The 26,597-nt window shown below is 41.3% G+C and overlaps 1 protein-coding gene across 4 annotated transcripts in view; it reads left to right on the top strand.

Annotated features, from left to right (window-relative positions):
• The first annotated feature begins 4,147 nt into the window (after window positions 1–4,147).
• LOC128142366 (uncharacterized) overlaps window positions 4,148–26,597 on the top strand; it is a 45,896-nt gene continuing 23,446 nt past the window's right edge. The window contains exons 1-17 of one of the 4 annotated variants that reach the window (XM_052788392.1): window positions 4,148–4,428; window positions 4,679–4,741; window positions 6,058–6,137; window positions 8,956–9,064; window positions 10,503–10,562; window positions 11,716–11,796; window positions 12,248–12,331; window positions 12,425–12,508; window positions 13,897–13,980; window positions 14,542–14,598; window positions 14,706–14,792; window positions 15,589–15,681; window positions 16,786–16,983; window positions 17,541–17,612; window positions 17,850–17,921; window positions 22,488–22,644; window positions 22,997–23,079. In XM_052788392.1, coding sequence (XP_052644352.1) covers window positions 4,723–4,741; window positions 6,058–6,137; window positions 8,956–9,064; window positions 10,503–10,562; window positions 11,716–11,796; window positions 12,248–12,331; window positions 12,425–12,508; window positions 13,897–13,980; window positions 14,542–14,598; window positions 14,706–14,792; window positions 15,589–15,681; window positions 16,786–16,983; window positions 17,541–17,612; window positions 17,850–17,921; window positions 22,488–22,644; window positions 22,997–23,079 — 1,420 coding nt within the window. In that variant the 5' untranslated portion in view covers window positions 4,148–4,428; window positions 4,679–4,722. The remainder of the gene's footprint in view (window positions 4,429–4,678; window positions 4,742–6,057; window positions 6,138–8,955; window positions 9,065–10,502; window positions 10,563–11,715; window positions 11,797–12,247; window positions 12,332–12,424; window positions 12,509–13,896; window positions 13,981–14,541; window positions 14,599–14,705; window positions 14,793–15,588; window positions 15,682–16,785; window positions 16,984–17,540; window positions 17,613–17,849; window positions 17,922–22,487; window positions 22,645–22,996; window positions 23,080–26,597) is intronic. The other 3 variants (XM_052788391.1, XM_052788390.1, XM_052788393.1) reach the window with 3 other exon arrangements.

Genomic DNA, 26,597 nt, shown 5'->3' with positions numbered 1-26,597 from the left:
CACTACATATTTTCACAATTTCCATGCCTCTTTTTTTCCCTGTCTCTCTCCTTTTCCTCCCTTCCTTAAGAATGTGCTTGAATTCGCAAAAATTTTACAATGTCAGACAATTTAAAGAAAAGCGTTTGCTACTTTAGACAAATAAATTTACAAAACATTCTTACTGGAAACAGTCAAACTGAATGGCTGTAGACTTTAGTGCTCATTCTTTTCAGGAGGTTTTGTGGTGTTAGTACCAATCTTAGCAAATTATTAATAAGAAAGATTAAAGAAAAAATGTTATAAAGGACAGGATTCATTTGCAATTCTAAATAAATTTCCTGAAATGGGAAAGAAGTTTTATGAATGGGAATAAATAAATGTTTATATATAGAAATACATATCTGAGGTTCAACAAGGCCAAGTGCCGGGTCCTCCACTTGGGTCACAGCAACCCCATGCAGCGCTACAGGCTTGGGGAAGAGTGGCTGGAAAGCTGCCTGGCAGAAGAAGACCTGGGGGTGCTGGTGGACAGCCGGCTGAATATGAGCCAGCAGTGTGCCCAGGTGGCCAAGAAGGCCAACGGCATCCTGGCCTGCATCAGAACTAGTGTGGCCAGCAGGAGCAGGGAGGTGGTTGTTCCCCTGTACTCGGCACTGGTGAGGCCGCACCTCGAGTCCTGTGTTCAGTTTTGGGCCTCTCACTACAGGAAAGACATGGAGGTGCTGGAGCGTGTCCAGAGAAGGGCAACCCAGTTGGTGAGGGGCCTGGAGCACAAGTCTTATGAGGAGCGGCTGAGGAAGCTGGGGCTGTTTAGTCTGGAGAAAAGGAGGCTGAGGGGAGACCTTATCGCTCTCTACAACTACCTGAAGGGGGGTGGTAGTGAGGTGGGTGCTGGTCTCTTCTGTCAGGTGGCTGGAGATAGGATGAGAGGAAATGGCCTCAAGTTGCGGCAAGGGAGGTTTAGGTTGGATATTAGGAAAAATTTCTTTACTGAAAGGGTTGTCAGGTATTGGAACAGGCTGCCCAGGGAAGTGGTGGAGTCACCATCCCTGGAGGTATTTAAAAGACGTGTAGACATGGCACTTAGGGACATGGTTTAGTGGTGGACTTGGCAGTGTTCGGTTAATGCTTGGACTTGATGATCTTAAAGGTCTTTTCTAACTTAAATGATTCTGTGATTCTATATATAATTGTCCTTTTAAGATATGAAATTTGTTTTATTCTTCTAAAAGAAGAGTAACAAAGAAACATTATTACATCTAGAGACTTGCCCTTAATGGAATTCATGCAAAAATAAATAAAATATAATTAGAAGAATATTGCTAACATCTGAAATGAAATTCAGATGAAAAGAAACTTTACAGAGCTAGTACATTTCTTCATAAAATAAACTAAATATCTCGTAAAATTGTAATGACAGAGGACTAAAGGAGAAGTGTTGAAGTGTAATCAGGCTTTTTCAGAAAAAAAGTGTAATTTACACAGTTGATACTTGTCTGAAGTTTATTAAACAGTTACTCAAAAGTGCTTCCCTGGAAGCATTTACCATTGTATAATAAAGTGTAACTGAATATAAAACTTCAATCCTCTGTAGCAAGCTTAGATTAAGTTTGCTTGTTTGTTCTTTTTTTAAAAACAGTGCTTCATCCTCTATTGCATGTTAGCATCTGATGAGAGAGAGACACAGCTGGATATGTGTTTTCCTACTAGGCATACAAAAGAGGAAGGTTTGCAAGAGGTACTACAGTACTAGGTACTACAGTATTCCATGTGCCGCAGCTCATCTTTTAGGGCAGAGATGGTTCGTACCCCAGCCAGGGCAGCAGGTAGCAGTACCTGAGGACACTGGCAGACTGGGACAGAGCAGGTGGGAGGGGATGCTGGTTGCTGACTCTGGCTCAGGTCACAAGAACATATCGCTGGAGCCCTTGCAGTCGCTCACACATATTGCAACCGCTACGTAGAAGCATGTGTTTAAAATGTCTAAGAAAAAAGCCACAAGGAAGAAGTAGCGCTTCGCTTCCACACCGTGTTCTCAGTCCACAAGACCGATAAAGCACCAACATTCAGAATTTGTTTTCTCCCTCCTTCCCAGAACTTCATGCCACACTGTCCTCTCTCTTGCAGATAAATCACAGGCGTTTGGCTTGAATGTGTTTATTTAAATTGCGTTAGCAGGGACCTACCCTGCGCAGCCCTCAGCAAATGAACGTAATTACTCAGTAATTTATATGAATTATGTGCCTATACTGTGTTACTAAGAAGATGCTAAAAATGACTTCTTTTCTTGTTCTGGGTCTTGGGATGCTAGCTATGGACACAGTGCTGTCACACAAAGAGACGCTGGAAAAAGGAGGCTTGTAAAGACTATACTCCTGAGAAAGCGACTTGCTCAGAGTGATGCTCTGAGTGAGAACACGGCATTGTCCCCAGGAGTCAAAGTTGGGGCTGAACAATAGCCCCCTCCCCGGTCACCTGAGCATTGCTCTGCAGCTGAGGAAAGTTAAAATTACAGAGTCCCAGGGTAAAACTCAGCATGAGGTAAAACCTGCTGAAAGTCAAATTATTCTCATAGCCAAACATCAAACGGTTGGAACCGATCCCAGCGCACACATTTTCCTGGCTATACCTGTTTTTGTCAGCTGTTACAGAGAGGACTTTCATCCCAGCCTTCTTGATGAGATATTGAGCAACTGGTAATTAAATCAGCAAGACTTGTCAAAGAAAAGGTGTTTCCATATTCCTCAAGCTGCAGCATTTAGTCACGAGTCATGAAAATTTTCCTTTTATCACACCAGTAACTTCCATAAAGAATTAGGTGATTTTACATGCAGTGACATCCCCCTGGATAATGTTTATTCATGAAAGGCAGAGTGAAAGAAAACAGGTAAGACTGTGCATGTGTGTGCAAGCACACGTATAAGCATCATATTTACCAGCTATAACTCTTTTAAATGTGACTGCAGTTGCCTCCCAGCTTCTGAAGTTCTTGGTGAAGATAGGATTGTAGGACAGAAAGAGACATAGCACTACCACGTGCATAACATGATCCCATAAACATCTTTTCTGTGGGAAACCAGGACCCCCCCAAACATAGGACTGGAACCTGAAACCAGCAAAAGTCACTTTCTCATATCTGGCATGCTGGCAGGTTGCAGTGATCTAGCTGTTGCAATAAGTTTCTTCCTTCTTTGGGTAACATCACAGCTTGCTTTGCCTTAACTGGTGGAAGTGCAAGACGGGGACAATACAATTAAAGACAAGTGAATGAAATAAGCCTGATGACACACTGGTTACCCAGGCAATATCTACAATAAGAAATGACGTAGTGTGGGGAGCCCTGCGACCTAAATGTCCATAGTATTGGTAAGACCATGACATTGAAAAGACAATCCCAGAGTGCTCCTGACCAGAAGCTCCAATGTTTCCCAAGCTGGGTTTGGAAACTGGGGAGAGGCTAGGGACCATTCCCAACAGACAGTGTGTATGCAGCCTTCTTGTGCATCTCATCCGCTGCCTCCTCTTTATCCTCTCCCTGTCTAACAGGGGTTAGAATATTTCTCTATTGAGGTTTTGTGCAGATCCTTAAAGTAATTTTTATTCCATGGACTGACTGTGAATACTTTTAGGTTGCCTCTCTCTAATTGTTACAAGGTTTTGAATTAATTCACATGTTGAGGTGTTTGGTGGCTTGTGATGAAACTACTGAATGGATGATTATCTGCTTTTAACAGTGCTGCATTTAAACTCACTGATTTCAGAGAAATCACTTGCAGTCCACTGGAGTAAATGGGAGCAGAATTTCACCCACTGCTTTCAATACTGATTGTCTCTTGGGTAATACTAAACATCACTCATCACTAAAATTGCCCTATGTCATTGTTGTGACCAGATCTCTTTTCCTTCCTCGCCACTTAACCACAATGCCAGGCAAATTTCTATTTTATCTGTCATTTCATTCCTTTTGATTTTCTACATTTAAGATACACTTCAGATTTCTTCTCCATCATCTCAACAGTGCCCCTTGTTTAAATTGCTTCTCCAAGGATGGTTAAAGCTTTACCAAAGGGGCTTACCCTGGCCTACCTCTAGCCATCAAAAGTGGCATTGGCCTAATTGCAGTAAGATGAGCTGTCCCTTTAAAAGGGAAAAAAATCCTTTCTGTTCTACAGTTCCAGTCATTACTGCCAAAAGGAGCTTCCAATCCTCACCTGACCTGCCACAGAGCCTTTCCATGCGGGATTCGACGGGCACTTTGTGTGCTTATGATTGTGTTACCTCTAGTTAGTCCTTCTGGGATTAGGATAACAATTTTCATAGGATTTTAAAGCAATATTATCAAGCCTGTCTACTAAAAGTCTTTCACAAAGTAATTATTAAGACCTGACAATAACCTCCAGTTATATATAGGCTCTGAAGATAATCATCTTTGTCAAAAGAAATCAGGTAAGCTGATATTAACTATTCCAAATCTCGGTGGTTTCACATGTACTTGGAAGAAACCATTTCAACTGTGCGATTAATGCTTGGTGGAAATATAGCAAATGAAATGTATTCATCTTAAATGTATATTTTTTACATTGTATTAAATACTCATACAAATAAATCTGAACTTAAAAAGTAGTGGTAGCAGTTTAATGAAACGTGTAATTGTAACATGGGCATATTTTCATATCAACATGCAAAATTTCTTTAGACCTGGCATATCACGGCATGCTTAAAATGAGAGATGACCTTTAGATGTTGGAACTGAATGAAGGTAAGGAAATCAGTACTCACGGACTTTCCTTTTTTTATTTCTTTGGTCTCTTAACTTCTGTTCTGCTCTGTTTAGCATGAAGACACAGGAAAACTACTCGATATCTGATTACACTCTCTTTGTACAAGAAAAATGAAAGCAATTCAAACTTCATAGTTACCTGCCACATTAAAATTAGTTCAAATGAAGCACAGCTAATAAACACATTGGTTTAAAATTGCTGTTAATCCAGAATAACAAAGAGGTATTTAATAAGAGGTCTTCATGAGTATAGAAAGGTAATGTGAACTGGATTAAAAGCTCCAGTTCAGCAGTTCAGGGAACTCTGGATCAACGGTTCTACGTAAAATGAATTCTACTAATATCGTTCAGCTTAAAATAAACACAAGAGAAGGATTATAATATCCAGTAGAGGTGAAGGAGAATTTGTAACTAAAGGCTTGACCTGCAGCCTGTATCAGATAAATGTTTGGAAAGAAAAGAGAGTCAGTTTATGGGATGGTTGTGTGGCACCTGTGCCTTTAGTGCCTGTGAATCGCACTGTGTTTTGAAATGGAAATTATTAGTGATTTTGAGCTGGAGTACAATGAGGGTTTCATATTTGCAATCTGGACATGTATTTCAGTCATCACAGCAGTGACACTTATGCTGGCAAACAAAAGCGATACAATTACAAAGTAATAAAGACTTGTCCCTGCTAGATAAAAATTAGACCTCAGATAACCAGAGTAACGGAAACATGATGTGTATCATAAGAGTTAATATTACTAATATCCACATTACTGAGAGATAAGATATTTCAGGCAGCAGTTCTAGGAATATTTGTCACGGATGGCTTTGAAATTTAATTGGACAGCATAAATGTTCAGAGAGTTAATGCTGGGTAAAGATTTTGGAAAGCGGCTAAAACCTAAAGCTTCAAATTTAAATCAGTCTCTACCAATTGAGGAGTAAGGGCAGTCCTTTCTAGACTGATGTTCTTAGTACTGAGAATTTGCTGCAATTTCTTTTCAAGCATCCTGTACTGGCCAGAGGACACCACAGTGCTAAATCTGGCATTCAGGCAAAACAAACCCTCCCATGAATGGAGGATTTTCCATTAATTTTATACTGTCATTATTTAATATTTCTTTGCTACAACTAGAACAGGATTTTCTTATTATCATCTGTCCTTCCAGATTATGTTTGTCATAATCATGTTGTCCCAAACATTAGATATTTTGCTTGATTGAGTCTGTAGTGTGTAATCACACCTCAGTTAAATGTGGGTGTTATGGCCACACTAATGCCTGCTCTGAATTCCTGCTGCAAATCAGCATCCTATGTGGAGAAAATTGTGTGTGTTAGCGCGGAGGAGCAGCTCAGCAAGGAGGACAGCAGGGAGCTGCGAATTCAGGTGAGCAAGAAAGCGTCTCTCAATGTGCATGGAATGCTTCCAAGCACAACTTTGTATCTATCTCACTCTTTTTCTATTTTGTTTTTGCTTTTAAGCTGCCTTTTTTTTTTTTTTAAATCCTCTCTCTCCTAAGGTGCTTTGGTAGGATTGTTCCTTCATGTGTCAATCTTCTTGCCTCTTCTCTATCTGTTGAGAACATGATGTCTCTAGCCCCTGCCCCTGCCTGCTGCACCGAGTCCTCTGGCAGATGATTTTCCCCATCCTGCCACCATGAACAGCTCTGGGCCAGTTTAAATAAATCAGTAATGAAGTTAGATCCCTGATAGGAACTTATCCACAGTCTATCAACCCTTCTACTTGTGAACCTTTGTATAACAGCTGTGCTTGCACATCAGTCTGTGAAATACTCTTACCGAGGATTTTTATGTTAGTCCAACCATGATTCTCTGGTGACCCAGTACAGCCCATGTTCCTCAAAGCATGTGCTGGAAATCAAGTCTCCCCACTCTGGGACGAGCACTGACCACTGATGTGTAGGGTCAGAGGATGCCCTCTCCTCCCCCTCCTAGGTCTGAGTCTCTCGCTCACCACACAGCCAAAATACTCATCAAGGGCTCTTTTGCCCATCCTCCAGCCAAGACCAGCCTTATGCCGCAGGGACAGTACAGTGGCAGCACTGCTTTTGGCCATGTTTCATGTTGATTTCCCTTGGGCTGGCATACACGAGGACAGCACTGGCCGTGAAGCCTCCTCACACCCTGTGTGCAGGGGATGGGTCATGAGGAACTTGCTCAGGGGAAGGTGTGTGGCCCATAAACACTGAACTGTCATCATGAGGCATGGCTTATCGTAATGTAGAGCTTCCAGAGCTAAGGAGACAGTCACTTCTCATAGTACAGGAATAAAAATTCATGAAGTTCCATTAATAAAACAGCAAATCACCCCACTACCGACCTCAGTCAAACACAGAAACCAACAGTTCTCCCTTAACAGGACACTTAATGACTAGGTGCACCAGCCACTATAGCCCTTCTGCTCCAAAACATAGGTAGCTACAAACCTCCCCTTGACGTGATCGCCCAACTCTCCATCCCACAACCCCAGCTGACCCCAGAGCCTGCGCTCCCCAACAGCCACCTTCCCACACCCTTGCAAAGCACCAGTTCTTCAAATTCAGCATCACTGAGGACTATCTTTCACTAACCCCTCTCCATTTCATACAGTCAAACTAAAGAGGGGGAAAAAAACCATAACATTGAGCAGAATCCATAAGCGTGGATTAGTTTTACACCTACTGCAGCGCAGACTACATCACCACTGCTTCCATTACATCAGCATGTTAGCAGGCTTGAGCTATCATGCTACAGTCTCCCCTAGCTACAGAGACCACAGAAAAAGCTGTTACAAGTCCCAGTAAGCTTTATAATACCAGATAGTGGAAGCAGGGATAGCCTTGATGGGGTTTCAGGCCTTGTGAGACTCATGCCAGCAATACTTTCATGGTCTGTAGTCTAGTTGTTGGTCAGATCCCAAATACTGTTGCAAGAAGAGCCAAGCTTAGTATTTTTGATGCCAGACTGGTCCACGGGACACTGGACTCTGTCCATGCATAATTAGTCCAACTCACAGACAGGTGATAGAGTATGAAGTCTGGGAAGTGAGATTTGGCCATGGTTTGCGTTCTGCCTCAGCCCCACTCTTCCGCACATGCTGTGCAGAAACCGTGGATGAGTATAGGCTTGGGGTCGAGTAAAAAGGATTAGGCAGTTGGACTGAATAGATAGGATGAACTACCTAAAGCTTCCCAGATCTTTGTTTGAATTAGCAGAGCTGGCACTTAAATGCTTTTGACTCATCAGATGAGAAAACACAGACATTTCAAACACAGAAATGCTTGGTATCGTTTCATCATCCCGAGGAAAAGTCTCTTTAGAACTGCTAAGTACAAATCAGCTACTTTCAGAATGTTTTAATTCTCTAGTGAATTAAATATGAGAAAGATTTTACATTATGATAATAGCTTGTTAATCAAACAGTATTATCTTCAAGATAATGGTTTGCTGCATACTCATAAGATTAGCTACTCTGAGAGGATATAAAAAAAAATTTGGACATTTTTTTGCTAATTTTCTTATGGTACCTCATTTTCTGACATCTACAGAGCTATTTGGTGTGTTCCAATATAACAAAAACAGGGGGGAACATGTAAAGAAGCAAGGACTTTCTTTTTTTTTTTCCCTAAGCACCTCTAATTAAATCCTTGAAATCTGGAACGCAGCTCATTGTCTGAAAGGCAGACAACCATTAATCTCTCCCAAGCAACTAGGCAAGGCAGCACAGGACACAGCTTGCTGACAATAATTAACTATAGAAATACAAGACTAGGGGTGACTGGGCAAGCAACATTTCTGCAGAAAAAGAGCTCAATTGCTATCTGGTCTGAAATTGAACATAAGTAAATTTTATCTTGTTTCAACAGAAAGGATGTAGGCATCTGACATGTCAGTGTGCTTTGGGCACAGGTCATCTTGCTGGAGAAGCAGACTGTGTAGAAGACCTTACCAAGTCCCACCAAAGCCACAGTTGCATAGGACTCAATAATCAAGAGTTACATACTAAGTTCATGACACCCACACATACACAGAAAATACTGATTGTGTGATTTTGGATTCTTTGCCATTTACACCGCCAATCTTTTCTCTACCTCCTAGAGAGCTAATATTTCTCTCATGGTCACATCATTCTGGGACAAGGGTTGGACAAAATTGTACAATATTGCAAACTTTAACACTACCAACAGAGTATTTCCTCCTCCTAGAGCAGCCAAACCTGCTGGAAGTTAGAGTCCATAATGCAGTGGTTCTGCTGGCATGTGGCAGGGAAGATGAGCCTAGGATTTCTCTGTCTCTTTCTGGTTTTCAACACAGGTAAGGACAACGGTTTGGTGCTCCCCAGGGAATAAATCAGGTGTCTCTTTCCCTTTCCCAGTTGCTCCCAGTGCCCCATTCCCACACCTGTGGCAGGCTTGGTTCTTTCACCCTGCATAGGCAAGGCTGATGGGCTGGCTCTCTGGGGCTGGTGCCATGCAGCAGGGCAGACCAGATGATGGCAAAGGTCTATTCTTGGATCCCATGCCATGAATCTAGAGTCAGAAAGTTTTATATGGAGAGAGAAGGGTGAGAAGATCTGCTGCCACCTAGATTGTCAGTCCAAATTTAGCTCATACTAAGTGAGAGTTGTTACTACAGCTGACTAGCACTGTATGAGGAGTCACAATTTGCAGGCCTTGTACCAGGGATTGTCTAAAGGGTATTTTTCCTTTATAGATAAAGAGAGGAGAAAGGGAAATGTATCCAGGGGTTGTCTTCTGTACAAGGCATAGATTTTTGTATGAATAAGGACAAGCACCCAGGTTTCACCAATTTAGGTACAAACAGCCAGACTATGCAGTCATATCTCCCTTCCTTCTGCTGCTTCCAGTCCTACAGATTTCATCCTACTGAAGAGGAAGCTGAACCCAGGTTTCCTACTCCCTGGTGAGAGCTCTGCCCATTAGGTTTTAACGCAGAGCGGGGCATCACCACCACTGAGGTGAGCCCTCCTCACCACCAGCTCCCAGGAGAGGACTTCTCTCTGGGCAGCTTGTATGGATTGAGAAGCTGAAGCTTCAGAGTGGCATGGGAGTTTAGCATTTGTTAGCACTGCCTCATTTGGGGAGCCTTCTGGATTACTCTTTGGAGGCACTCAGCTCTCCACTGATGGGATAGGGAACCTAAGCGCCAAACTCCTACAGTTCAGCTTGTCCCGTGAGGTCTAAATCATGACTCTGCACCTTGCCCTTGTTGGTCACCGAGGGAAACCCAGGAAGCAAGTCCAATCTCCCGAGCCCAGCTCCAGTTCATCCCTTCTGCAACACAGGTCTTGAGAACAGTACTCGAATGACTACTCTGAATAACAAATGTGCATGCAGCCTGTCAAGATTTGTTTAGATTTGGCCTCATTGTACCAGGTACCTTGCAGTCAGTGTTGTGTGCAAGCCTAGTGCAGATCTCTGCAACAGTTTGCTACTACTTTTTTTCTTTTGATTCTTGTGTTAAGGGGGGAAGCTCAGATATTTAATCTGTTTTCTTTCTTTAGCTGGCAGCTAAAGGACCTGGTGAGTCCTTTAGGACATCCTTATTCTTAGGCACTTGATGAGCTGCTATTGTGGATACTCAGTGGCCTGCTTTGCAGTGCTGATGTTCACCAGTTTGTGAGCTATAATGAATAAGAGCAGCAAAGTAAACCAGGCAGAGAACTCAACAGAGGGTTGCTTGGTATCTCAACAGGGAAAACTGTTTCTTAGTCTCTTTCTTCACTTCACAGCTTCATGCATAAGAAGGGAAAATAAGAAAGAGAAGCAAGTGGCACTGCTGGCTACCGCAGGTAACAAGCAGCATGTCAGGAGACCTTGGGTGGGGGGAGTTGTTAATGGGAATGGGAGGTATTGTGCTGGGCATGGATGGAGGTGTCAGCAGATGGGCCCTTCTCTTGCAGACTCTGTGAGGCCCAACCCACCACTGCTGCAAGGGCTCCTCACCCAACCCAGGGCTTACCCAGCTCCCTGGCCAGTTTAACCTCTGTCCTTCCACAAATCTAAAGTGTTGTTTTCTCTTTATCCTTTCCCTCCTTCCCAGCTCGTCATTTCCTTTTGTTTCCCCTTTCCTCTCTCTCTTCTACGCTGTGGACGAGCCCTGCTGCCAGCCCTGGGCTACAGCTTGGTTTCAAATTGGTTAAAAATAATACTGATGTCATCAGAAAATTGCATTTCTCCCCAAATTCGATTTTGTTCTCATCTCAGCTTTCTATGCTTCTTTTTCCGTCCTGCTCTGTTTTTTCTCTCTCTGTCATGCACACACAGACCTTCCTCCTTGTGCATACACAGATATCCTACTGCTCTGTTCCTGCATGGCCTTGTGGGAGGGAAGCAAAAGAACATCTTTGGAAATTTTGACTTGGGAAAAACAAATAAATAACGCCAACAGAAAGAAAACATGTTAAAATAAAAAGTGTGATTCAGCTACAGTCAATTTATTCTGTCGCAGCAGCAGAGCGATCAAGGTAGCTGAAAAAAACCCAAAACCTCTGTATTTTCATCCCACTTCCATGTAGTATTGGGGAAGGGGGAATATTTCCTAGGTACTTTCTCCTCTGTGTGTGATCTGAAAAGAGAGATCTGCTGGTATTTTGGCAGTAAATACCCATTGCCCAGCACGAGGGGGCACCAAAATGTCAGGACTGGCTGGGCTCCCTGGCAGCCCACTCAAGGGCATGCTCAAGGCAATAGGTGCCATAGAGCCAGACCTTGGGTCTGGCTTACCATTGCACTGCCCGCTTTAGCTTGCTGTTTTCCAGACTCCTCTCTGCTCTCCTGGCATCTTTATTTTCTCACCACAGGTTTTTCAGTGCAGTCCGATACATAATCTGCTCATTTTGCTTTTCCCGTTCTAGAAGATTTTTGCCTTGTATAAGCAGGGGATTAATGGCCATTTCCTTGCGCCCCATGCAGTCAGCTGCTCAGAGACCCCTTCTTTTTCAGAGCTGCCTGCAAAGTCCATGGATCTGGCTGCTATTAACCTGACAGAGCTGGTGAATGGTATGCTGAACACAGCGCTCAGAGGTAATGTGACAAGGCCAGGCAGGACACGCAGGCTGTCAGCCCGGCAGTGAATGAGACAAAGGACTAATGGCCTTAGCAGAAGAAGCTGTAAATGCATGCCAACTGCCTCCAGAATTGATTCTAGGAGCATGTTCCCCTTGTGCATTTATAATGCAGATAGCTGTCTGCCCCAAAGAATTTAGGAATTGGTGTGTGTTTGTATATAGACACGAATAGTTACTTACAGGATGCCTTTAGAAAGCACTTTATAATCAGTGTAGGTTTGAATTAAAAAAAGAAAAAGTAATACGAATGATCCTTCCCTCAGTGGAAATGAGAAAGAATTGAGTCTCAGGCATCTGTATAGTATTAGCACCTCAGGAGTCTTTTAGAAATTAAATGTACAGAGTCAAAACATGTTGTTCTCATGATTTGGTCCAACCACTAATAGCATGGGCATGTGTTTCCGCAGGTACCAAAACACTCTTCTCTTTGCTGAGCATCACATCTTACAGCTCATTTGCCTTCCACAAGGTGTCAGTCACCATTTATAACAGTGAGTGCCTCAGTGCTTTCCTCCACGCAGGAGCGTTTTGTCTCACACAGCCTGTGCATCAAGATACTGATTTTTCTCTGTCTCTCCCTACAGTTTCTAACGTGAAAAATGTTGACCCTGGCAAGTTCCCTATGCATTACTGCTACTGTTTGAACAATGTGACAAATGACTTGACAGGTGGGTACACAAGAGAGGGTGACAATTGCATGTGCTTAAGCTGAATTATTTCCTTTGGAGCTGAAAGCTGTAGCCTGAATTCTGCAGACTTCATCCTTACGAGTAGCATCACCATACTGAGGTCAACAGCCATAACTCACGAGTGGCTGCTCTGAACCTCGGGGGAGACTCGAGGAACTCAGTCTTACATGGCTGCACCCAGCCAGCCAGTCTGGGATGGGGCCATCAGTCAAGTGACCGGCATGGTTTACCCGGCGGAAAGTCCTCCCTTTCCTCCTTGGAATACAAAGAGCAGCTCGGCAGGAAAGACAACCCGGCAATATATGATACATAACTTTAGCCGCTTTTGGTCTCCTGAGGTAACCCACAGGAGATGAACAAGGGCTTCTCTGCACCAACAGACCCCAATAACTTCAATGAGCCCAATAGGAGTGAAAAGCAAGGATTAGCATCTTCATAGAGCCGTTTAACGAAGTATAAAATGCTATTGGGCAAATCCTTCACCTATAATCCTCGTTCACACCCCTGATCTTACAGTATTTAACATTCCAGGATGGATCTGAGCACTTGGATTCTATGGCTGGTTAATGTATGATATCAGGAGTAGCTCATCAGCTAGGGACCAGAACCCATGCCCTCCAAGCTGCATGTGATGACCACACATGTGAGCCACAATGGCTTTCCTGGCTTTTTCTGGACCCACACATCTCACAAGGCTTATTGCATAATGACGCAGTCTGCCTTGGAGGATAATGTAGAAACTTTAATCTTTCTGCCCCAAATCCAGAATATCTTGGTGATTAGAGCATCCTCCCAAGCAATAAAAATTCAGGGCCCAACACAGGGCTCATGTCTGTCACTCCCAAAGTGAGAACATTGACCTGTTGCTGCTAGAACCTGTTATGAAAAAGTCGTAACACCACACCACCACTAGCCATTTTTCTGAGCTGACAACAACATCGCCGGTATGTCTGAAGCAGACCTCAGAGGAGACAATCAGATGCCTCCTGGAAGGTCCTACATGGCAGATAGGCAGTTAGCGCAGGTATAGCCTACAGGCTTTGGATCTCCTTTACATTTAAGCAGACTAAGTAGAGCGTTACTTTAAGTTGTCCTCTTGAACAGATAAATTCCATTTAAGTTTACTTTTAGGCACACTGGTGCTATTTTGGATATCATCTTTGAAAAATACTTCTGCAGAGTATTCCAGTGGCTTCTTAAGTCCACTCCCATCCAGCAGAAAGATTTTGCACTTTTAAATATTTTAAATACTGTCACATACAAGCATATATCCAAAATATGATCACATATAAAAGTGATTTTTTGACTTAGCATAGATGATGCCATATGTGTTTTCAATCATAAACTTTCTCTATTTTGTTGTCTAGATTTTACAGCTTTACTTGTTGATATTATTGGAAACTCCACCAGTTATCTCACAGAAATTTTCAAATCCACTTCTATTCTCTCAGGTTTGCACTTCCTTTTCACATTTATGTTTTTGTCTGATTTACTCCTGGCATGGAAGCAAGCATAGAAATGTGTATAAAAGCCTATTGCTCTTACTCAGCAGCACTCTTCTTGCAAAGCATGGACTGCAGTTGTAAACAAAGACTCCTTAGAGGAACAAGATACATATATAATGTGTATATATATAATATAGAGACATACATGTTTCTAAAAGCAGCTATGTTTTGTTTGAAAGTTTGGTGAATTATTATTAAATACTGGTACTTTGGGGAATTATGATTCCCAAAGAATACTTATTGGCTATATTATCTGAAGAATTTGTTTTCCATGTAAAAATACTTGTAATTTAGAAATTTAATTAGATAGAAACATTTCCCCTGGTAATATTAGCCTTCGGATTTGATGCTGGTTTGAGGTTTTTGTCAAAAATCAGATCAGAAGGAAAATATTCGGCCAGCTGCAGTAGCCCCATGCCATTTCGGGCTGATGTTCAACTGTTTAAGGTAATATTATATAATGAAAACTGGTAACAGTAATCTGTTTCACATTTTTTTTCCTTTCAGTGCGTCAGAGCAATGATTCAGATTGTATCTACATCTGTGTGATGACAGGACAGACAGGTAAAAGTTAAAACCGTTCCACCCCAAAATATTGCCCTATTTATTCTCAGTGATGACTCATACTAGAAACAAGCCTTCCTGATATTTGTAAGTGTTTCTATTTGCAGGGAGAAATCTGTCCAACTTCGGGGAAATGCTGGAGAAATCTCCTGTTATTAATTACACATTTTCCAGTAACAAGTCTTCTGACCTGGGTAAGTACATCCTGGGGAATAAAAGGAAACAGCAACAACAATGAAAGTCACATTGAGGTAGCAATTGCAATGAATACTCCATCTTCATAATGTAAAAAATTTGTTTAATATATTATTTTACATTTTTATAATTCCTTATATATATAAGTACACATTATTATATATTTTATTATCATTAAAAATAGAATAATATTTTATGTTATTAGAAGTGTAATATAATATTTATAGTATAAATATAAGTAAAATTTACAAAAATTTAAATTATTAGCTACAAGGTCTTCTAGTGGAGGAACAAACAAAGCCTCCTGGGATGAGAGCTTTTACAGAATTCAGTACTGGACTGGGGAGGTTCGTTGATGTTTATTATCTAAATGGGTACCTTCCTTAGCTCTCAGCACAAATTACCTCCTACCTTTAAGTGAGTTACCTTCAGAAAGGAGTTGAAAATATTCAACCAGTGTGCTGTGTGGCTCCTCCACCCAAAACTGCTTTGCCACATTGAGCTGCACTTCACATGCTCACCTCTCAGTGCTGCCTATGACTATTTCTCATTTTCAATGCTTGATTAAAACAGGCAGATAGTGAAATCAGTGGCAAGTTTACCTGTGCTGAAAGCTGTAGGATGTTGCTCTCCTGTTAAAAAAAAAAAAATATCAAAGACACTTTGCCCAAAATAACTGTAATTAAAAAAGACAACAGCTGTTTCTATTATACCAGAACCTGATTTCTTCCCTTTTTATCACACAATGTGTGATGGCTGGTGAGCATTCTAACCCTATCTTCTTGTACCTCAAAGACCTAGATTTGATGTTTTCAAGTTTCATGAAATTACAGGAAGACCCTAACAAAACAGTGGATCCATCAGCAGAACATGTGTGGACATTTAAAAGTGAGCAAATATCATCAGACCTAAATTTATATTCTCCTTGATTAATGGCTTGACAAGTGATCATGTATGTTTGCTGCATGGCACTGTGATGTTGAACTACAGTTACAGAGTAAGATAAAAGTTTGTCTGAAACAGCAGAAGATCAGGTCAGTAACTCATTGAATAGCTGGAGGATAGAAAAACTATTGTAAAAAGCCATTTTATTAGAAAAAGAAGTTTTCTAAAGAGGCAGAGAAGTAAAGAAAAAATAGTTGTTGGTTTTAAACTAAAAAAAAAAATCATTTAAACTGTTTTCTCTCCTTTTTTATTGTCATTTTTTCTGTATTTTTCTCTATCTTTGACTTTATATGATGTTCAGTTATGAGTACCTGAGCACTTCATAAACTTCAGTGCATTTATCTTTGCCACAGGGCTTCAAGATAGAAAAGTGCTAGTCTGCCTTATTTTGAAAGCCAAAAAGCAAGGCTTCACACTTGCTTGCACATAGTGGAAGCCAAGAGAAATTCAGCCCTTGACTTCATACCTCCTCGTCACTGCAGCTACATCTCTCTACAGCAAAATTTCTACAGTTTTGCTAGTCACTCTGCTGTCTTTTTATAAGCTCTTTTAATTTGCTTAACTGCATACCAACCTTTATTATGTCTTCTAGCCTGAAGTATCATTCCTGCCACAAAAGATAGTCAGTTCTCAAATTCCAGTATCTGCCCTCCAGTACCTGCCTGCTCCCCTTCACATACACAAGAGCTTTCAACTCTTTCCTCTGTAGTGAAGCAGTTTAGGAAATAAAAAATAATTTATTTGAAGAAAAAAAAATACTTAGCAGGAACATTTCAGTTTCTTTTTTTGTTTATAGAAACTTGCACATTAAAACGTTCTCAGTTAAAATTTCAAACATTATTGGCACTCCCCATGTTTCCAGATTTAAAATGAAATGGAGAGGTGGCTGCTCACCTGAGAAGGAAAACACTCAAGGAGTAGATGGGATTTTCTGGGTGTATTTTCGATATTATTGTCCCCCAGTGTGTCACGCTCGCTGCTGCCGTGGGGCACCGGCATCCCCAGTGTGTTGCTGGTGCCCTCCCTCTGTCTCTCCTGCTTCTCCAGCTACCAGGATCCCTCTTGCCCAGAAAGGGGAGGAAATCCCCACCACGAGGTTCCTACCATGGCCAAAGACGGTTGGAGCGAAAGGATTGGGGTTTCCATCACCGCCTGTGGATGCTTCCAGACCACGGGGCACGGCCGGACCCCCTCGGACTGCTGGGGGGAGCTCAGCCCCGTCGCCAGCCCTGCAGCCCAGCCCCAGTGAGTACGGCGAGGAGGAGTGACATCTGCTTTATCCCGTTCCTGGTGGGGTTTGGCCAAAAGCTCAAACCACATCCCTGAGGTGGAGGTTGGGAGGCCCTTCAGGGACACCCACTCTGGGTCACTAGTGAGTTGATTTCTTTATTGTAGAAGTGCTAAAATTATTTATAGGGGCCATCCTGTAGTTTCTTATGCTTTGGGGAAAAACTAAGTCTTGCTCCTCATGGATGCTTCTGCCACCCAGGTCTTCCCTTGCATTTTGCTCCAAATTTGGTGAGTAGACCTGTGGAAAAGCAATACAGAGCTGCTTCTCTTGGTCTCCACTAAATATACCATCTTTAATTCCTACCTTTCCCTAGCCCATGGACTCTTCAAGATCTAGCAAAGTACAGCTTTTGTCCTTCCTTTTTCATCTTGACATTTTTATATGCCACTGGAAGTACTGGGTGAGGGACTCTGGCTGTTGAGCTGTCTGATATACAGCAATTCTTCTCAGTAGACAGATAGATAACAAATAACCTCCATGACATGAAGCATGTGTCTTTCTGTTCCCATAGCTGACATGTACGCATTTTGGATGCAGACAGTGTCTCCTCAAGAAACCAGCAGACTGATGCAAACAGAGCCAGGTGAGATTGATCTGGCATAATAACAGAGTGTGTCAGTTGGCACATTTATGAAACAGAAAATAACGTATATAGAAATAGGTGACTGTGAAAGTATTTATACATCAATGTCTATGTAAGCGTTTATTAGTGGTCTTTGACTTCAGCTTCTTTTTTCTTTTCTTTTCTGTTATTCTTTCAATCAACCTTCCTTTCTTTTTTAAGATGTCAAGGCAAGTTATATTCTTTTCCCTCCTTCAGATTTGCCTTCCTCAGTACTGCCTATGCCACCCTACAGGCCTGCTGTGACACTGAAACTTTACTCAGCTACCAGTAAGTAGCTGCACCTCATGCAGCAAAAATAGGAGTATGCTTGAACGTATATCAATATGCAAATTTTCCCACGCAGAAACAAGATACGTGTTTAATTGATGTGTTATCTCATGTATGTAAACCACTCAAAATGTCTAAGGGACTGCTTCCATATTTGTTTGTGAATCATACACAATCACAGATTCAAAACATAAATTATACTATGATGATAGAATTAACATATGTACTCCACGTGTCAATTTTAACATAGATTGGTTGTTGGAGAATCTTAAAATTCATTCATTCCAAAAGAAAGTATCATGCTTTAAACCTCCCTATTGGTACAAATAAAATTATTAAGTCAATCCATGCCACATAAAATCTCAAAAATAGCCCTGAATTTACAGTACTGCAAGCTTCCTCTTCATCCAAAAAAGGATAATTATCAACTAGATTTTCAGGAAAGCTCAGTTCTTCCTTTTAAGCACCAAAGTAAAGAGTTATAAATTAAGAGTTAATATAAGATGATGTGCCACTCCACTTATAAGTATGATATACTCATGATGGCAATAAAATTATATTTGCAGATAAGTATTAGTAAGAGATTACATGCTTTGAAAAACTGGACCTAATTCAATGCAAGGAGGGGAATTTGAACTCTGGGAGAGTCCAGCATCTACTTTGGATGCTGAGCATGTGTGTGTGTCTGAGTCCAGGCTACCTACGCCCAAATTTGCAAAGTAGGAGCAGAGCTCAGGAGTACAACAGGAATAAATCTCTGCCACAAATCCCAGTCTTGGGGACTGAAGATGACTAGTTCAGCTCTAGGTACCAGCATCATGGACACCTAAAACTAGGTAAAAACACACCTCATCCTGTAGAAATGTTTTGTACCCTTGGGGTCCTTCCACTCCCAGTCTGCTGTCCTTGCTCCCAGTGGTCATACTGCATACCAAGCCAAGTGCCAGCTGAGCAGCAGGCAAGGTATACCTGAAGTTGCATGTATGTCACACTTGCTGTTTCTCTGCTCCCCATTAACCTGGTAGTTAAGGAAGTCAATTTGAGGGATACATTGGTGTGTATGTTCCAGCACTGATACGAATATGGAAAGCACATCAGTATTATTATGCTTTCACACTGGAGGGAAAATCCAGATTGCCTGTCCTGGGATCCAGATAAAATCTGTATTCCAGACCGGGACCGTGATTGTCTGCTGTTTGGTGCAGCATAATCTTTTTAGGAGAAATTTGGTAGCTACCACTGAGGTTGGTGTGAAAACTCCTATAGTGCACGACGCTGGGGCAATGCCTGTACTCAGCTCAAGACTAGAAAGGAAAAAAATGGTCCCCACTTTTCCAGGATAAGCAGGTGGCTTAGTAATGGAAAGGGCTGTTTACTGTAGCAAGAACTGGTCACTTATCTGCCTGTGACAGTAACATGGCAATTTCAAATAGAAAAGAGCAAAGCTCTGCACAGGGATTCCTGCATTTTCTGGCCTATTTTGACTGACAACTTTTTAGAAAAGAAAATTCTTAGACAAGAAAGTTCTGAAATAAATTTGTACTTTTAATTTGTTTTTTTTTAATTTGAATCCAATGAATTGAATACAAAACCACATTTCACAGTAGAAATTTATTACAGAAGAGATATAAAAATTAACTATGAAGCACTGAAAAGTTTAATTTCAACAATATGATGTGAGTATACTATCCAATCCAAATAAAATTAAATATAACATTAATTGAAAGAGAATTTCAGCATTAAATAAATACAGTATTATGTAAATGCAGCACTAATGTAAAATTAAGTGATTGTCAGAAATTAAAACCAAAGAAATTTGTTTAACTTTCAGCATTTTATTTGACTTCTCTTTCCCACATACATGAATCCAAACTGAAATTGCATTCATTCAATTTACATTTGGATAAAGCTGAATTTCTGCTGGCAAAACACATGGCTTGAGTAAAGCATTTAACACCTGTTAGGCAGGATAGTGAGTACCCACTTTGGTAGAGACTGAGATTCATTGGACGGTGGCCTTTAGCAAGTTTCAAGTATTCACAGCAATTCTAACGTCCCTTTTCATGGACAATTTATATTAAAACCTCATTGCCGCATGCTCTGATGTTCGGTTATTAACATGAAGAGTGTTTATTAAAGCAAGAAATCATTCATTTTTAATTGCCATGGAGTGGAAAAAAAAAATCAAGGTGTGTCAAATGCTAATAAGTGGACAAAGCCTAATGACATTTATGCAAAGCTGCTAAGATTAAGAGAAATGGGGCTTCTTCTTTTGCATCGCTCACTCATTACGCCTGATATTTGTGTAGTGCCTCTGACACACAACCATTTTTCAGAGGGACCCGTGGGACTTGGGAGCTGCAAGTAACTGCCCATTGCTCCTCCATGACTCCTGCTACCTTGGGCGAGCACTGGCAGAAGAGAAATAGTTTTGTAGCGATCTCTTTCAGGTTGGCAGAGCCGTTATTTTCCTCCTGCCCATGAATGCCATTTTATATTAAACTTCTTGTCAGCACTAGATGATTCAAGCTTATTTCAACAGAACTTCATTAGTCCAAATTTAACCTCTGTAACCTCTCCTATCGCATAACATAAGATGGCCCAGAGCTATAAAGCATGTGAGACATGAACCTGGAAATGCAATTACACTGTCTAAAAGGGGATTATACTCTGCAGGTAAGGCAGTTTATCTACACACGGCCAAAACCTGCTGCTAGTTACACAAATGGAAAAACCAGCTGACAATGACACTGCAGCCGCCTTTGCTCTGCACGTTCGGGCTCTTCCACCCCAATGGGTGCACATAAAGGGGACACCCACACCATGCAAAACGGGCACTCTCACAGCCTGGTCCCTGGTTATCCTTTCAGAGCCCCAGCGTGGCGTTTGCAGGGATGTCCCCCTGTTTTTCAGAGTGCTGGTGCAGGGGAGACATCCCTTTGGAAGGATTGCTGTATGCAGGGGACAACACGAGGTGTGTGCAGGCAACTCCCCACGGTCGGGTGTGATGTCTTGCAGGGCAAGTGGCTTCACTGAAGCAACCCAAAGTGAGCCCACACACAGCATCTCCTCTTCAGAGCACAGTTATCAAATAAATATGCAAAGGAGAGGTGGTCACACACCTATTTTAGCCATGCCTCGGTAGCCTTTTAGCATATGGTAAATATTGCTTTTTTTTTTCCTAGCAAGTCCTTTGATTCTGATCCATCATAACACAACTGTTAGCTAAGGTGCAAGATGATGTGTGACTGGTAATGGTTTGGAGAAGACAAGACTGTGGCAAATGTTAGGTTTTTCACTTAATATGGTGAAGAAAAGCCCTGAAAAACTGAAAACAGCTTCAATTTTGCCTTACTGTTTCTCAATTTCCCCAATTTCCACCTTGCTTTCTTTTCTCTTTTCTGTAACAGAAAGGGAGATTGTATTTGACACTGAAAAACCACATAGCAATTCAGGATTTTGTTATATGCTGCCATCACCTCTTCTGTAGTATTGTTTTTTCTGCAGTCTGACCCACCGGTATTTGCTGGCGGGATGAAATGTTTGGTGTGCAAATGTTTTTTCTCTTGCTGCTGACTGCAGAAGATTCAATGAATAAACTAGATATTTTCCTTTTAGCTGGCTCAAGAGAGGCACAAAGGGAGTCCATCCCCAGGTACACCATTTCCCTGCATTTTTCTTAAGTTAAAATAATATAATGGTAGCCACTTGAAGGAAAAAACACTGATTAAGCAGCTGGCTCCTGGGAAGTAAATAGTAAAATAGAGAAATTATTCCTACCTTCCTCTCAGTGCAGGCAAAACTTGACCTTTTCTCCTCCAGTTCCTTGTCAGTTTTCATGAAATCTGTAGGAATGTATTTATCCAGAGGATCTTTACCCATCCCTAAAACTTGGGCTGAAATTAGCTGATTATTCAAGTCACTAGAAGCAAGAAGGTGAAAATTGGCAGACAGAGAGATGGACAGAGAGAAAGCCATAACCTCTGCATAAATCATGTTTATTTTGTTAATAAGGCTAAAAAAAGCGACAGAGAGAACAGTGAGAATCTGTTTGTTTATCAGTTATATTTAATCTAGGCTTCAGATTTAGAGGGTGGGTGTAGGGAAGCATGAGAAACTGGAAGTGAATTTTTCATTAAAGTAGCATATGCATATAGAAAACATCAAATATAATAAGTGTACAGTGCTGTTTTTTGTCTTGCTGTTTTGCACTGGGGAAAACCGACGCTTCAGTAGCAACTGAACCTACACCTACACAGGTAACAATGAATAAATTACATCTTTAGAGTTGTTCCTGCATTTGTGATAAATGAAAGCAATGTGGTTTTAAGTAACTAACCAGTAATGATAAATAATAATAAATTGAACAAAATATTTGTGCTTTCACTCAAGCAACTGCCAGGCTGTGTGTTGTTCCCTTTTCAGTTATCTGCCTCACTCAGATTTGATTTTAAGATACCTACATGAGCTTATTAATCTGCATGTTTCTCACAGCCCAGATAAGGCACTGCAAGAAATTTAATGGGAGAAATATTTGAACTAGTTCAGAGTTGCATTCTTTCCTAGGGTGTCCACAGGCAATCCTCAAAGAGTCCCGTGTGACCTCGCCTCCTGTTACTCTTATAGTGCAAAAGATCAATCCCTGTGTGATGGAGCTGTGTAGGTTTTTTCAGCTGTGCCTCTGTGTTGGTCAGAGAAGATATTCCAGAAAGGAAGCCATGAGGTAAAACCTGACACTAGTTTCTCTCTCTCTCTCTCCTTAAAATATTCTATCAATCAGGCTTTTTTCCAATGACAATTTTCAATCACCAATGCTTATTTTTGAGAGTCTGTGGCTGGCTACTGGCTGTGACCCAAATGGGTCCCCAGTGCACTGATCAATACCTGATCGGGCTTCCAGTATTCAAACTAAGTGAATAAAGCTCAGATGAATTTTTCCAAATATCTAATGACATCATTGAGGTCCGAATTGAGCTTTCTATTGCCATATTCAATATTAACAGTATGATATCCATACAGCTGTGCTTATGAAAGGTAACAAGCTACTACTCTCCTAACTTTAACTACACCTTTAGGTACTGTGTTGAATACTATTCCTGGTTCTTGAAAAATGCAATTTATGTCTGTGAAAGAGTCAAAAGAATTGCTTACTCCCACAGTAAGTATATTTTTATATCTGTACATACCTTATCATAAAGGTATAACAAAAATTTTTAGATATCCACAGAGTATTTGCTGTCTTTCATCAGATAGCTATTTTATCTGATAATGATTTTTTAAAGGGATTAAAAAAAAGATTATTTAACCTTCATGTACATTTTTAATATTTTCCTTGTAAAACCTCTTCTGATGGCAGTTTTCTTATGTCCTTCCAGCCTTAAAACAAAAATGCCTTAAAAACATCTGTACATCGGTCTAGAGCACTGAGGAATTTTACTGCAAATTTGAAGATTGGTGACAGTTTTAGTTGTCTTTTTCATTTCTCAGTGTAAAAATCAGGATGCAACATGTTATTTGCAAATATCTGTAACAAGACAAGCTATTAACCAGATGTTAACCTAGAAATGTGTCTTCTTCCAGGGCATTGTAAAAATAATGTGTAAAACCAGATGTATTTTATACAAGTGATGTAACTGCAATAAAAGCATTGAAAGGCTTTTAAAAATTTTATTTTATAAAGGATATTTATATGGTTGGCTAGTGAATGCAAATAGTTTATTCTAGTTTTATTTACAATTAAGATAAAGTACTCAAAATGAACAAATACAATTTAAAAGCAACCTGAAATACTGAAGACAAGAAGGATTTTTCCTGATGTTAAACACATGCAGATTATCCATTATTCCAAATCAAGAGTGTCCCATTACTTCAGCAACTCATCTAGTGCAAGGTCAACCAAGGAAATGTTCACACCTCTTGTAGTCTCACTCTGTGATACATTTGTGTGAGCTCACCAAGATTCATCTCCTTCCTTATATGGACCTCTGGTGAACTAAAAGCCAGTTCTAAAAAAGGAAAGAATAACCAAACAAATTACATGATCCTATATTTTGCTACACTGCAACGGTATGATGCTACTATCAACCCAAAGTACATCATCAAGCCATTTATATTTCAAAAAAATAAGATTATTTGCACTAGAGCTGGTACATATTGTTTCACTGAAGAAATACATGTTCAAAGTAATACAAAGCCAAAGAGAAAGGTGGTACCATAAGGACTGCTGCCCCCAGGGAGAGGCGGGATGCAGCAACCCTCTTCCAAAATACATTTCACCATTGTGCCCAATAGCATGATGGAAGCATTTCTGTCATATCAAAGAGCAGGATAGATTGGATCAGTACCAATTACAGTTGATACTGAAAGTTAGGCCAGTGGAAGAAATCGGAGTGTCGATACATTGAATGTATAAATTGGGAATATTAACATGGCCATGGTACTGCAATGCTGTGGAGAGATCTCGCTCTGCAGCACCTCTCCTCACCCAAGGCAGGATCAGTTCTGCCGTGAAGAGCTGGGTGAATACACCTTTGTGTAACTGATGCTTTTAAATCTCACAAAAATATCTTAAAGCCTGAAAACATGATTTTAAAAAAAATAAATCTATATTGTTTCTTACATTTTTACCATTAAGTTTTCTGAGAACTCAGGAAGAAGGACATGAAAACAAGAACATAAGGGGAGAAAACAATGATTAAAGACAGTTTGACTTTCTAGGTTTTTTAGGTTTCAATAAAAAGACAATATCAAAAGAAAAATATTTTTTGAAAAGGCTTCCCTTTTAAAAGATTGGGTTTTTATTATTGTAATGAATTTAATCAGCCCTGAGTTGTAGCTCTGGTCTCCATGCTAAAGGACACTTTTGTGTTTATAAGAAATCATTCTGTGTTTTTCCTCAGGAATACAAGTGCTTGGACAGAGTGCTAACCTCTCTATAGTGCGATAGGGTGTGCCTGAGCCATCACTGGCACTGGGGGTAGGTCATAGCCATCTCCACTCAAAGGTCTTGGAAAGGGCTGAGAGCTACTGCCCGAGCGTGTTCACGGGGAGAGAATGAGAAGGTATCACATAGTTATGGATCTTGTGAAAGGAGCTGAGAAAGGATTAATGGTACCTGTCCTGAATGGCGACCTTCTTGTCACAGTTGTTTAAGACTTACTGCTTGGCTTTCCCAGGAGAATAATGAAAATTAATGAGAAAAACTACAAAATAAGAGAAGGAATGAAAAAGCAAGGCTCCACGAAAAAACCTGCCCTCAAAAAAAAAAAAAAAGTTTTTCCATATTCTGGGGTTTTCAGTCCTGCAAAGCCTCTGTGCATGTTTGGCAGAAGTACAGAAATGATGGTGGCATATGAGTTAATCAGTATCTCAGAGGACTCGTTTATTATTATGCCCAGTCAAACCCACTCTGATTTGTCAGGCTGAAAATGTTCGTTAAGGCAGTAAAAATGCTCTTTAGGCAATCCCTGGAGACTCCAACTGGAAGAACCAAAACTGACATGAAAATGAATTTTCATATCATTAAGGTATAATTTCTGCCTTGTTTCACTCTTCTGTAAAGCTCCTTGATAGGACTGGTCATGGAAACGGTATGACTGGACCCTGTCTTTTTCCTGGCAACATCAGTACTGAATTGATATAGAATCACAGACTCACAGAACGGTTGAGGTTGGAAGGGGCCTCTGGAGGTCATCTGGTCCCATCCCCCTGCTCAAGCAGGGCCACCTAGACCTGGTTGCCCAGGACCATGCCCAGATGGCTTTGGAATATCTCCAAAGGAGGAGAGCGGGAGGGAGACTCCACAACTTCTCTGGGCAACCTGTGCCAGTCCTTGGTCACCTTCATGGTAAAAAATTGTTTCCTGGTGTTCAGAGGCAACCTCCTGTGTCTGTGCCCATTCGCTCTGGTCCTGTCACTGGGCACCACTGAAAAGAGCCTGGCTCTGTTCTTTTTGCACCCTCCCTGCAGATATTTATAGGTATTGATAAAATCCCCCCGAGCCTTCTCTAGGTTGAGGACTCCCAGCTCTCTCAGCCTCTCCTCGTATGAGAGATGGTCTAGTCCCTTAATCATCTTTGAGGCCCTTCTTTGGACTGTCTCAAGTTTGTTCACATCTGTCTCACACTAAGGAGCTCCAAACTGGACACAGTACTCCAGGTGTGGCCACACCAGTGCTGAGTTGAGGGGAAGGATCCACTCCCTCGATCTGCTGACAATACTTTGCCTAATGCAGCCGAGGATACCCTTAGCCTTCTTTGCTGCAAGAGGACACTGTTTACCCAAGCTCAACTCGGTGTCCACCAGGACCCCAGGTCCTTTTCTGCCAAGCTGCTTTCTGGCTGGGTGGGCCCCAGCATATATTGGTGCATGGGGACTTTGCCCTTCTTGTGGAACATCATGAAGTTCCTGTTGGGCCATTTCTCCAGCCTTTCAAGGTCCCTCTGGATAGCAGCATGACTCTCTGGAGTTTCAGTCACTCCTTCCAGTTTGGTGTCATCTGCAAATTTGCTGAGGGTACAATCTGTCCCAGCATCCAGATCATTAATGAAGATGTTAAGCAAGACTGGACCCAGTATTGACCACTGGCGTACACCTCTAGTCACTGACCTCCAACTAGACTTTGTGCCGCTGACCACCACCCTCTGGGCCCTGCCATTCAGCCAGTTTTCAACCCAC

The sequence above is a fragment of the Harpia harpyja genome, chromosome 5 (assembly GCF_026419915.1).
Source record: "Harpia harpyja isolate bHarHar1 chromosome 5, bHarHar1 primary haplotype, whole genome shotgun sequence".
Taxonomy (NCBI): domain Eukaryota; kingdom Metazoa; phylum Chordata; class Aves; order Accipitriformes; family Accipitridae; genus Harpia; species Harpia harpyja.
This window is presented reverse-complemented; position numbering and strand designations above follow the sequence as displayed.